At 44.5% G+C, this 13,830-nt stretch overlaps 1 protein-coding gene across 1 annotated transcript in view; it reads right to left on the minus strand.

Annotated features, from left to right (window-relative positions):
• The window catches only part of ZSCAN2 (zinc finger and SCAN domain containing 2), a 28,274-nt gene extending 21,003 nt beyond the window's left edge, over positions 1-7,271 (minus strand). Inside the window, 3 exon segments of the mRNA XM_006192604.3 lie at positions 4,918-5,245; positions 5,247-5,420; positions 7,115-7,271. Of these exon segments, the coding sequence (XP_006192666.1) occupies positions 4,918-5,245; positions 5,247-5,324 (406 nt within the window). The 5' untranslated portion in view covers positions 5,325-5,420; positions 7,115-7,271.
• Between the last annotated feature and the right edge of the window lie 6,559 nt (positions 7,272-13,830).

The raw sequence follows: 13,830 nt of genomic DNA on the forward strand, positions 1-13,830 counted from the left end.
GTCAGCAGTTTCTTTCTTGAGTGACGGTGCTTGTATGAGATAAAATGAATCTGTTAGGAGAGGAGCATTTCCCCTTTCACCCTGATGTTGCAACCACACTGGTCTGGGGTTATCTGGTGGAGGCCGCTGTGGCATGAGTCCACTGGTCTCTGGGCTCTAAAGGTATTTTTCTGCTAGCTTCACACAGAAAGTTAGATGAATGTGGGCAGAGCAATTAGAGAACAGTCCGGGACAAGCTGTCTCAGCTCTAGTGACTATACTTTCTGGACCAAAAATTGGGCCACACAATTTAAGAAATGACTTCTGGCCCCAGGGCCCAGGCCTCTTACAGAGGGAAATGAGACAGTCTGAGAGGTATGGTTTGGCTGCCAGATATTGGAATTGGTGACATTTTGATGATTTACAAGTACAAAGATTTTATATTCAAGACTGCCTTGAAAAATTTGGGTTGTTATTCCCCAAATCACTAGGGGAAAAAAACCAGAAGTGTATTGGTTTTTACAACAGTAATTTGTAACAAACAACAGAGATAATTAGTACTTTTCATAAACAGTCTTTCAACAGGCCTGTGAGACACAGGCTGAAAACACAGCTCCAGGCATGAACCAATCTCATCTAAACGGAAAGACCGCATCTCTGGACAGATGGTCGCTACAGGAAGGGTACTGCCCTACTGAGGCTAGCAAGTCCAGACCTCCGCAGTTTCATTTTCTCTGTCATTTGTGTACTGGTGGCCACATCCAAGACCAGCTCCCCATTGCAAGACACCTTCAGGCAAATGTCCCTCTTGGGCTATGGACTCACCACACCTTAGGTTTCCCAGTCCAAAGCTTGTCCATTCAAGTAAATGCTGCCAGTTCCATGTACTATCCCTACCAGTCTGGCTGGATAACAGCAGGTGGAAAAGGCCACCTCCCGGCTTCTATCCTCGAGCCTTTGGAACTTGAGGAGGAGGAATAGTGCACACCTCTGAACCCAGAAACACGTTCTCCATGTTTAAAAATATCTTGAATAACAGCATAAATGCGACAGTATTCACCGAGTTTGCTGAATATAAACCAAGGATTAATGTGGAGCTTCCGAGAACGAGAACCTAAGAGTAGGTGCTCTTTTGCTGGACTGAGCTGCCTGACTTGCCTACTGGCCTGAGTATTCGCCAGGTCTAAGCTACAGTCTTATCTACGCTTCCTTTCAGATTTGGAAGTATCCCTGGCTATGTTCTGCCACATTTGGCCTTGACCCCATTTTGTTTTAAAACAAAAGTTTAGCTTGGCTTTCTCAAGGAAAAGGAGATAAGCCTGGAATGAAGTAGCTGTCTGTCCGTCTCCTTCAGGGACCCAGCAGGTGAGCCGCTCCCACCTGCAGGGAGGCAGGAAGGCTTCATTTACTATCCTAACAAGTTCCCACTATGTGTAGGGCATTGTGCCTGGTGTGGTGCGGTGAGAGTGAAAAATTAAAAAAGGCCAAGTTCCTTGACTTTTGGAATTAAAAAAAAACCCAAAAACTTGTTTTTAATTTATCTTTTTTTGGGGGGGGGGGTAATTAGGTTTACTTATTTATTTATTTTTGGAGGAGGTACTGGGGATTGAACTCAGGACCTTGTGTATGCTAAGCATGCACTCTACCACTTGAGCGATACCCTCCTCCTGACTTTTGGAATTTTATAGGTTCCTAGAAGAAATAAGATGAGTATTTATATAAGTAGAAAACACAACGGGATATGATAAAAAGCCGAAAGAGAAGGAGAATCCAAATGTTCTGGGGGAGATGACTTCTAGCAGAGGTGATCAGAGGCTCCCGGCTGGGTGGAACTGGGGACGGGGAAGAGGGGCCAGAAGTAAGGACAGCTTTATGGGGCAGGTCTCCAAAGCGATGCACTCAACGAACAACCAGGATTTTATCACATGGGAACGGACAAGACCATTCCAAGTCAACATTCAGGAGCACAGGTGAATGCTAGAAAGCACAGGCTACGTTCAAGAAACAGCAAGATCTAGTCTGAATGGAGCCAGGGCTGTGGCAAGGGGATGAGGGGAGGACCGGCCAGGAGCCATCTGAGCCAGGTCACTCAAGGCCACATGTTGCAAGCAGAACAAAGAAGTCATGCTTGATTTAGAGACACTGGGAAACTGAAGAAGATTCTGAAGCAGGAAAGCATCCGATTACTTGGGTGGGAGTGGAGCAGCTGCAATGTAGGGGAAGGAGGCTGACGGCAGGTTCCCTTTGGAGGCAAGAGTTCGGGTGAAATACCAAGGACCTGAATTAGGGCTGCGTGTGGGGATTAAAATGTCCCGGGGAGACACTCAGAAAGAGATGAGCTTTACCACTTCAACTATTAATATAGGTCCAATCTCAACTAGAAGTACAAGATACTTTCATTGTGAGCACCTTCGAGGTGACTGCCAGTCAAATATTGAACAACCACTGTCTAACCAGGCCTTGAAATGTCCTGTGCTAGGTAAATGTGACCAAAGGTCCCAAGCTGGACAAACAGACTAGAGATCAAGTGGTCTTATGTTGAGTAAATGTTTGAGAAGAGATGGAGATAATTGCAGAGGTTCCTCTGAGCATCAGGAGGAAGGTGGGAGCATGCATAAAACAAATAAAATCCAACAAAGATGGTCTCAAAGGCAGAAATCAGAGCACTGACAAACTCACTCAATCTGGGACTCAATCTGGGATGTCCCAGGAAAGATGACAAGCACAAAGCCCCTCCAGTAAGCCAGGTGGGCAGGGCTGTCACAGTGCGAGACTGTCATTGCCTCAGAGACACCAGACGAGACCTGACCCCCTGCCTTGTGACTTCCCCAAGTGAACAATAACCCCAGAGGACTGTCCTCAGCCCTCCACCCCTCTGGCCTCTCCATGGCATCTAACTGAAGATCCTGAGGTTCATTACAAACGTGCCACATCTATCAGGAGACAAGTAAAGTTTTTAAAGCGAGTGAGAGGTTTTTCATTTTTTTAAGTAGGAAGAATAAAATTCAAAGCGTTTTTTCAGGGCCTTTGCTTCAAATACAGCGTGGGATCTACCAAACACACGTGGAGGCAAAGAGACTGGAGTTTGAATCCTGGCTCCACTACTAACCAGCTGTATGACCTCAAGGAAGAGCTTGACCTTGCTGAACTTCCATTCCCTCGTCTATAAAGTGACAGTCCCACCTACCTCCCGAGACTGTCAGTGACATGGACACAGACATGTATGGTGCTCAGTGCAGGGCGGGGCTCACAGCAGGCCCTCCCTGACCACCCTTTTCTCCAAAGGACAGCTCTGCTCACATCTCCCAAGGCCCTGGGCACTGTTACAACTCTGCCCCCAAACCACCTTCCCTTTCCAGTCTCCTGAATCCTCTAGGTGAAATGCCTCTGATTTAGTCACTGTTGTCTTAGTCCTCATTTGCATCCCCTCTTTCCAACACCCTACTGGGAACTATCATTTCTGCATCACAGATGTGACAAAATGCTTAAGAACATGAGCCATGTCCTCAGACCCACAAGCTGGAATCCTGATTCAGCCTTGTACTAGCTGTAGGACCTTAAGGGAGTCACTTATCTTCTCTGATGATAATAATCCTACATTTCTACCAAGGTGGTGAAGTTTACATGCGTTTTGCATATGAGATGCTAGGCATACTGCCTGGCCCCCAAAAGGATAGATCAATGCTGGCCAGTGTTACTATTAGTTCTTTCCCACACGTGTCCAATCTCTTCCTTGTCCCCTGCTGTCCCCACCTCAGCCCAACCCCTATCCCTGCACACCCAGTGTCTAGGCGGCTTCCTAGCTGCTCTCCTACCTCCAGCCTCCCCCTGCTCTAATCAAACCTGCATCCTGTTGCTCGACTCAGCTTCCTCCCACGGCCCTCGGGCCCTAGTTTAGAACCTGCTGAGGCCAAAGACATTCAGTCCAAGCCTCCACCCACTCTTCCCCTGGACTCTACTTCCCACCACTTCTTAAAAACACACTTTTCACTCCAATCAGCCAGCCTTCCTTATTGTCACCTGAACTCTCCCAGGCGGGTCCACCCTCCCAGCCTCTACTGAGCACAGCTCCTCTGGGATGCCATGCCTTCCTCCTGCCCCACGCCTTTCCAAACCCCACTCCAGCTGCAATTCCTGCTCAAGTTTCACATCCTCTGTGACACCTTCTCTGACCTTTCCTCTCCCCACTCCTTTTCCTGAACTTCTACACTTATCAGCACAGAGGCAGCCAGCCATCATTTCCCACGGGTCCTGACAGGTAGATCTGAGTAAATACCTGGTAATCAAGGGAGTCCAGTTTACAACTGAAGACCAGAATGGAGCTAGAGTTGTTAAACGGCACATCTGGATCCCACAACGTATGAATAACACAACAGACAAATATACTAACTGTTGCACAAAGCTCAAGTTTGGAATTACTCTTTTAAGACCCCAGGATGGCTTTATACCACAGATAAGTCCCTAATTATTAGCTGGTTTACTAGTCATTTACCTTGATTTCACAAAAATAATCACTTTTAAAAAATAGGATTTGGTTTTTCTGACTGTTGGAACTTAAATATTTGGGTGTTTACTGTACAACCAGGTGAAAGTGCCAAAGGGTGGTTTACAGGGTCTCCCAGCCCCTGCCCCCCATAACCTCCATCAGCTTCCCAACCACTCCGAATAAACATAGAAGTAAAAACTGTGCTAACTCTGTAAATGTAGCCCCAAGAATAGTCCTCTAAGCCCCTCTTACACTGAAATTCTGGAACTGTCACTGTACACAACCAGGGCGTTAAAAAGCATGACAATGGGCTGACTGCCTGCAGACAGAGTAGAAGGATGACACCGACCCAGACTCAGTCCTGGATACCACCTTCTCCTCCTCTGCAAACCCACACCCCTCCACCTCAGAGGGGTGCTCCCGCCCTCACCTTATAAGGGTCTGCATCTTACCACTGTCCCGAAGGGTCTGGGTCAAGTCTTCCACCAGGGCCGCTGCCTCCTCGCTGTTTTCGGGCCGATGCTCCTGCAGCCAGGCCTGAATTTCCCTTGGCAGCACTGTCAACATTTGCTCCTTGGTGTGCACCTCTGGCCTCAGCCAGCGCCGACAGAGCTCTCGAAGGCGGCCAAGTGCACCCTGTGGCCCCCCAGCTGCCTCCTCGTGGGGGCTGCCCTTGCCAGCACTCTCAGGAAAGGGCTCAGCCTCAGGGCCATCCTCCTGCAGCACAGCTTCCTGCACCCAGGAGTCGTCCTCCAGGATCATGGTGGCCACCTCCTCCTCCTTGCTCATCCTCCTCTTGAGGCATCTGGACTAAGGGGCTCAGAGGAGTGGTTACTCTCGGCACCTCTGAGGCCATCATCCGCAGTCTTGGGGCTTTTAACCTTGAACTTTAGTCTTTTCCAGCCAGGCTCTCCGAGAAGGCAGCTCCCTCCTCAAATTTCAACAAGCAGTCTGCCTAAGAACAAGAAAGAACCAGAATCAATAAGTAAACTGTCCTAAAACTCACAGCAGCCCAGGTCAGGCCACCAAGTGATTCTTACATCCACAAATCAACAGAAGTTTCCTGCCCTTCTTAAAGGAAAAATGGCTTATTCTTGAAAACATCTCTATGGCAAGAAAAGAAGAATCACAAGTATAAAAAATACAGTATTTTTCTTTCCTAAGAGACCAAAGTATGAGTATCAGAAATTCAAAGCCCTCGCAAGAACCCAGGACTGAGTTATCCTGCCCTGAGTCAGTTCAGACTTACGGCAGAGTGAGTGACCTTGACCTAATATACAACCCAGTCACTTAACCTCACTGATCGCCTAGTAAGTAGAGATAATCACACCCATCCTACTTATCTGAAGGGGACAACTTAAAGATTAGCAAAGGATCAGATGTCAAAGCACTTTGAGCCTCACTAGAAGGAAGGTAATATCTCAACTGCATTATTACCATATTTTAAAATATGAAGTTTTAAAAATGTTCATACTCTTAGATCTAGCTTACCCCCTAAGGAATTTATCCATAAAAATAACCATCTTTGCTATGAGAAATTTATTTGCAAAGACACACAACCATAGCATTGTTTCTAATTGCAAAAAAAAAAAAAATCTGACACATTAAAAATCCAGCAGCAAAATAGTTAATTATGGCACATCCATATTAAATATAAATATAGTAAAATATATTAAAAACTATTCTGACGTAAAATGGCTACCTTTGAGGGTGGGGGTTATTGACTGAGAAGGGGCTCAAAGAAGCTGGAAATGTTGTATATCTTGGTTTGACAATGGTTGCATAAGAGCATGCATATGAAATTTAAGATTCGTGCACTCTGCGGTATGGAATTTTAAATATTTAAAAAATTATGCTGACAAGGATTATTAATTATTAATGATTTAAGGTAACGCTGATAATGTGAAAATCAATGGATAAAAACAAAACAAGCGAGGCAGAAAAACCATAGACACAGTATGACCCCAATTCCTTTAAAAAAAAAAAAGAAAATGAACACATACACAAGAAAAAAAAACCTGAATGGAAATTTTACAAAATGTTGTGAGCAGTGATACTACAAATTATTTAAAATAAAGACTAAAACGCAATGAAAAGTTATTTTAAAATATCATTACTGCATTATAAAGACTCAGATAACACCCCTCCCTCCAAAATAGGGAAGGAAAAACTTTTTTAAAAGAGGGAAAAAGAAAAGCTAGTGGGGACACTTAAGTTCTCAATGTGTATTTACCAAATGGCTAGAAGAAACAGGTATAACACAGCTCTTACTTGGAAGCCCAGGAAAACTGCTCCTAGTCAACTAATTCGCTGTCTGACCTGAGACAAGACACACCCCCTCTAAAGCTCAGTTTCCCCATCTGTAAAATGAGGAGCTAAGCGGGATGTCGTCCAATGTGCTTTCCAGTCCAAACCGTGCGCCTCTGGTTGGATGTACAAGGTGCTCACCGCTAGGGAGAAGAGTCAGGGTCCGGCGGCTGAGCGGACCGGGAGCCTAAACCCGCACAGCGGCGCAGCGCGGGATGCGGACAGCGCCCCCGATGCCCCTCCCCCAGCAGGGCTGCCCGCACTGGCTCCAGGCCCGTTATCCCCTCGCCTCGAGCTACTCCCCTGGCCCGCGCGGCTCTACCTCTGTCTCTCCGGGCTCACCTCTCCAGAAACCAGATCCCGCTCGGGCGGCCTCTCCGCGCACAAAAGTGCCCCCAGGCACGGCCCGGCCCCTCCGGAGTCACGGAGGCTCAAGCCCGAGGGGCACCGAGAACAATGGACGGGAGAGGCCCGCCCCCCGCCGCGCTCATTGGCTGCCGAGAACGGCCCCTGGAAACTTTGCTTTCCTACTGGCGGGGACAGACTCAGCGGGAGGCGGGAGGGAGGCTGGGCCGAAGACATTGTGGGAGATGTAGTCCGCCGAGCCGACCGAGACCTCGGGCCAGGGAGCGGAGCTTTGGGTTGATAACCTACGGGGTGCCGGAGGGCCAGAGGTAGGAAAGTGCGCCGACTGGCCGTCAAGTCCCTAGTATGGGCCAGAGCAGATCGTTTCACTTCTTTAAGTCTTCCATAAGTCCTTCCCTCTGTAAAAAGGGAAATCTGGATGGAAGCTGTGAACTATGTGGCAAGTAATATTATTAGGCCCCTCGACGTCTGAAAGCACACCGGGGGCAGGAAAGGAATCTGCACCGAAGAAGTCCTTTCTGGTCCGAGCCCGGCTCCCCTCCCTCAATTTGCAGATCCACACACACCTGTCTTACGACACCCCTTTGTTTTCGCACGTGGTGTTCCTGCGTCTGGAGGAAAGCCCTGTCCTGCCTTTTCTACCACAGAATTACCATGCTTTCGTCCATCCCCTCTTGTGTGGAGCCCGCTCCATCATCACCTCCCGCGCCTAGCATACCTCTTCAACGTCTCCATTTTAGTACTTATCCCAATGTTACTTATTGTCAGTCTTAGCACTAGGAGGTGAGAGTGGGAGATTGGCCTCTATCGTAGTGTTCCCACGGTTGGCGCCCTTGAAGAAATGGCTGCCCCATCACCATATGACAACAGGTGAGAAACTGCCTGGAAACCCCAGAAAGAAATAGAATGGAGAGAAAGACACTCTTAATGATCTGTGATGGAACATTCGTGTATTTTTATACGGAGCAATTATTGGGGGCACGCACAATCAAATGACATTTGTTTTAATTTTCATTTAAGTTTCGTTTTCACTTTATGAGCGTTTGAGAAATGTTTCGTGTTTGCTGGTGATTTTAATCTCGTTTCCATGAACTGATTGTGCGTATCTTCTTCCCACTTTTTAAATTGGATTTACTCATAAGAGCTCTTAGTATATTAAGAAAATGATTCCTTTGTCACAGAAGTCGCTACTATCCTTCTCAGTTTGCTTTTTGCTTTTTGTTTTTTTCCATATAGAAACTTGACATGTTTATGCCGTCAAATTTGTTGATCTTGTCTATTTATAGCTTCTGAGTTTTGTGTCATTCTTAGAAAGTTCTCTGCACCACTCCAAAGATATTTGAATTTCATTCATTTCCCACTAATTAACCTCTTTAAATATAAAGATGCAAAGTGGGGGGGAGTGGTGTATAGCTCAGTAGTAGAGTGCATGAGATCCTGGGTTCAATCCCCAGTATGCTCCATTAAAAAATTTTTTTTTAAGGATGCAAAGTGAGGTTCAGCTATTGAATGCTACATCCCTGGCACGGTAGCATCTTAAATTATTGGGCCCAAGTGACCACATGCAAACAGCACCACCTCCAGGCTAGCCTGGGAAATGTGCAGTAAGTGCCTGGATGCAGAATTCCTAGCCACCACCTCTCCAGTGGTCAGCATTCCTAGAGAGCAAGATCTCCAAAATGATTGAGGATGATCATTCGTGAGATGATCTTGTGTATTAACAAAAATTTGTATCTCCACTTTTCCATCCTCACCGGGAATGGAAATTTACACAAATGGGAAATTATTTGTGTGGTTGGGTTTAGAGATTGAGGGGTGGGATACATTTGAAACTTCCCAGCAGCCTGAGTTCATTTTCCTCTTCTCCTATCCCAAGACAACCCATGACCACAAGAAACTTGTCACAGGAGAATCCTGGATCCAACCATTTCTGTCCTGTGCCTGATTCTCTGAGAAGTTGGTCCTGGCCAATGTCAACTCATCCCACATTTAGATAGAGAGCAAGTCACATTTAAGACCATTTCCTGGCATTGTGGTCCTGGAACCCAAGCCAGTGCCCTGAGACCAGCCTGAGACAGCAAACAAATTAAAAAACACAGCATAGTTCAGTGAGTAGGGTTGCTCCTCCAAGCAATTCCTTTCTCCATCCACCAAACTACAGGGATGACAGAAGCTCTGTTCTACCAGTGAGCGCTCTTGGTTAAAAACTTCAGGGGACTACTCTGGCTAACTCTAATGGGACTTACTGAAAGAATATCAAGGAACTCACAGAGTAAATGGGAGTTGAGGGATCAGGCTTGAGAACAAGTCCTAAGAACCACAGCAACAATCAATTAGCAGAAACAGTCTAGTCTGCCCACCCCATGAGTCCTGGGGATGTTACACCATCTCTGTTTGCCTGCCTTTCTCTCAAGATTCCAAGACCAGGGAACGAGCGTGTGGCTAATTGAGTCTAAATCACATGCCCACTCCCTGGACCCACCAGGGTGAGAGGGGATTGGATCTGGCTCCTAGATTTCCTTACTAATACCACACACAAAGGTGAGCTTTCTGATTTGGTGAAGACCTGTTAGGAAAAACTGGACAGGCAGAAAGTACATGTGTCACTACTTGTCTTTAGATGCTGAGCAAGAAGGAAACTCACCCAAGGAATGCTCAGTCTAAGGCCTTTTGGGAGCTCCCAGCTCATCTCGAGTTGATGGAGATGATAAAGATGAGGAGGGGTATGGGCACTCTCCATGACACCTGGTCACAATCAGGGCTGATGACACCTGAGCAGATGAGGCCCAGGCATTGAGGCAGGAGGGGCCTTTGGACCTTGAGGACGCAGGAAGTAACTCCCCCTAACCAAGACCCCCATCATTGCTTAATCACACCTACTTCCTCAATGACGATGCCGGAGTATGAAAGGAGACTCCTCTGGTTGTATGAAAGGTGTGTCTCATTGTTGCTAGTTGTGCCACAGCGATGGGCCACAAAATGTGACTGGGAAGAGGTCATTTAAAGGGACAGTGTTGTAGGATGCTGTACAACTGGCCTAAAGAGAAGGAAAGGACTAAAGAGGGGCTGGTCCCGGGAATGCCCAGACGGGAAGAGGAACTAGAGCATAGGATCGGGGAAACGTTTATTTTACAAACGGAAGTATGAGCTTCAGTCCAAGGATGTGTCACCGAACAACTGCGAACTTAAGTATGACACAACACATGCCATGTGAAAAGGAGAGCTAGAGCAGGATTTTTTTTTTTTTGTTTAGAATGCATTTTTTTTTTTAATTCCACAAGACCAGTATCTTTTCCTGGTTTTTGTTTTGTTTTGTTTTTTGAATGGTTTGCATTTAGTGTGGCAGAGGGAGGCCCTTTGGGCCCAAAAGGCCTTAGGTTGTTCCTCGGGGCACGCCAGCTCTTCTCTTTCTCAGCTGCCTGGCCCGGGCTCCTCTGACCTCTTCGTGCCAAGGAGGAAAATGGATTTACAACCTCCGGCCCATTCCCACGCCCTATTCTGAACTGCTCTATTCAGGGATATTTCTGGGAAGACACAAGGGTGCTCTGGGCTGGACAGAATGACTCAGGAGGAAGCCCCAAAGTGGGGTGGTGCTTGCCAAGACACAGAGGCACGGGAGCTGCCTGGGGTAGCTCGAGAGGGGTATTTTAGAAGAGATCTAGCTCCATAATCTTCAGGATCTCCCAGGTATCACAAGTAAAGACGAATTATAAAAATAGGAAGAAAAAAGGGAAAAAAATTGAAATACAGGAATGTTCATGTGCACACACACATTACACACACATACACATAATTCTTAGGCTGCTTACTGCATAGGAAGAATAGTATAATGAGAATAGTTGACCACTGGAAAGAAAAGCAAATTTTTGGAAACCTTTAGTAAAAGCTTCCAATACACTTGGGTGTGCAAAAGAGGCTTTAAGACAAGATCCCTAACTGGCTCATCAAATCATTTTGCTGCTCCTAATATACTCCTTTACAAAATTAATGAAGCCAGTGACTATGAGATTTACTGAGCCACATGGCCTGGGAGGTAGAGATCTCCCCAGGGAATGGTTTGGTGCCATATTCTTTCCCCCTAGTGAGCTTTTACTATTGTATGTTTGATATAATTTACACACACGCACACACGAGCAACTTGAATTTTTTTGAATTATAAACTGATGCACTCAGAAATCAGGAAGAAAAATAAAGATAAATTTGAACACACAAAATTAAAAACATCCAAAAAGCATCATAGACTATAAATGAAGTCAAAAAGAAATGACAAAGTGGGGGAAATATTTGTAACATGTGACAAACTAAGGGTTGATTTCTAATTTACTACGAGTTTATAGATGTGATCATGAAAAAGACCAAGAACTTAATAGGAAAATGAGTAAAGGATAAGAATAAGCAGGTCACAGGGAGAGAGGGAGGGAGAGAGACAGAGACAGAGAAAGCTCAAACCCACCAATAATTTTTAAAATGCAAATCAAAACGAATATAGATGCCATTTTCTCCTATGGTGTTGGCAAAATATTTTAAGTGTGATAATACACAGGAGTGTTGACAGTGAAGAAAAAAATAATTCACTCTTATACTATTAGTGGTGGTATAAACTGGTGCAGAGATTTTGGAAGGAGAACCAGCAATTCTATTGCTAGGAATATGACCTGTAGATAGAATCATAAAAATATGTCCAGATACATACAGTAATGTTTATTACTGCAATATTTATAGCAAAAATTTGAAATAATTTAAATGTTTATGGATAGAGGCCTAGATAATGTTTGGAATCTCTTTCCTTAGAATTCAGCTGTCTTTTAAAAAATGAGGTTGATCTCTGTATGCTAATAGAGAAAGAGTTCCTAGTGGGCGAAAAAAGCAAGGTGCAAAACGGTGTGCGTATAGTATGACACAGTTTGTGAAAAAATGTAAAGGAAAGAAACATTTAATACATGTGCTGACAGATTACCTAATAAATTTTTCTTGCTGCATAGAATACACAAGAAAGTGTGAATGGTGATTAACTTTATCAAGAGGTACTAGAAAACAAAAGGGAGTTTTTTTACTTTTGATTTTATATTTTAGGAAACTATAAAATCAAAAGTAAAAAAATTTTACCATGTGTGCATTTATTTACTTCTTTAATAATAATAATGGAGTTGAGGAATTTTGTGTTTTTTCCTCTTAAAACTTTATGTATTAAAAAAAAAACACTGGTAAAGATGTGGAGCAACAGGAACTCTCATTCATTGCTGGTGGGAATACAAAATAGTACAGCTACTTTGGAAGACAGTTTGGTGGTTTCTTACAAAATTAAATATAGTCTTACCACATGATCCAGCAATCACACTTTTTGGTATTTACACAAAGGAGGTGAAACTTTATGGCCGCATAAAAACCTGCAAACAGATGTTTGTAGCAACTTTCTTCATAACTGCTCAAACTTGGGAGCAACCAAGATGTCCTTCAGAAGATGAATGGATAAATAAACTGTGGTACCTCTAGACATTGGAGTACTATTTAGCACTGAAAATGAGCTATCAAGTTATGAAAAGACATGATAGAAACTTAAATGCATATTACTAAGTGAAAGAAGCCAATCTGAAAAGGACACATTCTGTATTATTCCAACTGTATGACACGCTGGAAAAGTCAAAACTATGGAGACAGTAAAAAGATCAGTAGTTGCCAAGAGTTGGGTCAGGAGGGCAAGGAGGGATGAATAGATGGAGCCCAGAAAATTTTTAGGGCTGTGAAAATATTCTGTATGGTACTATAGTGATGGACACACGTCATTGAACATTTATTTGTCCAAACTCATAGGATGTACAACACCATGAGTGAACTGTAAAGTAAATTATGGACTTTGGGTGATTGTAATGTGTCAGTGTAGGTCCAATGTACCACTTGGTACAAAATGTACCACTTTGGTGGGGATGTTGATAATGGGGGAGGCTGTGCATGTGGGGAGGCAGGGGATACACAGGAAATCTCTGTACCTTCCCTTTAATTTTGCTGTGAACTTAAAACTGCTCCAAAAAATTGTCTTCAAAAAATAATAAAAAATTTAAGAACCACAGTAGCATATTATTGTACACTCTTTATGAGAAAAATTAATATTTCTGTCAGAACAAAACAAAATAAAAGCAAAGTGATATATGTGTATTGTTGAAGTTTTGGAACATACAGAAACCTTTAAAAAAAAAACAGTAGTAAAAATCATGTGTAATCTTAACCCAAATATAACCTGCTACCATTGTGGTGGATTTCCTTTCATTCTTGTTTCTACACATATGAATGTGGCCAATATGAACTGTACCACAACAGTCAAGATGCCTTTAAACATTTTTCCGAAGTAAATGAAAAAACTAGCTCTAAAAAAACAAAACAAAACAACCAAAAAACCCCCAAAAAACTAGCTCTAGCCTCTAACTGCTGAGTTAGCCAATTACTTCCTTCTTGGAGCTCCCCATTCTCTTGTACTTGTCAGGACCCTGGGGTTTACATAACCCACAAAGGAGTCCTGTGGACACTCAGACCAGTGGGAGAAAACCCCAAACCACTCAATCTCTGACAGTGGCTGTTTCTGCAATTGCTCCGCACCACCACAAGGTGTCACTCTGTCACCCCAGCACGTTTTCACCAAGGTGACACTGTGCACGCATCCTTCAGACATAGGCCTGTTAGGTGACTCCACCCCCTCA

This window comes from Camelus ferus, chromosome 27 (assembly GCF_009834535.1).
Source record: "Camelus ferus isolate YT-003-E chromosome 27, BCGSAC_Cfer_1.0, whole genome shotgun sequence".
NCBI lineage: Eukaryota > Metazoa > Chordata > Mammalia > Artiodactyla > Camelidae > Camelus > Camelus ferus.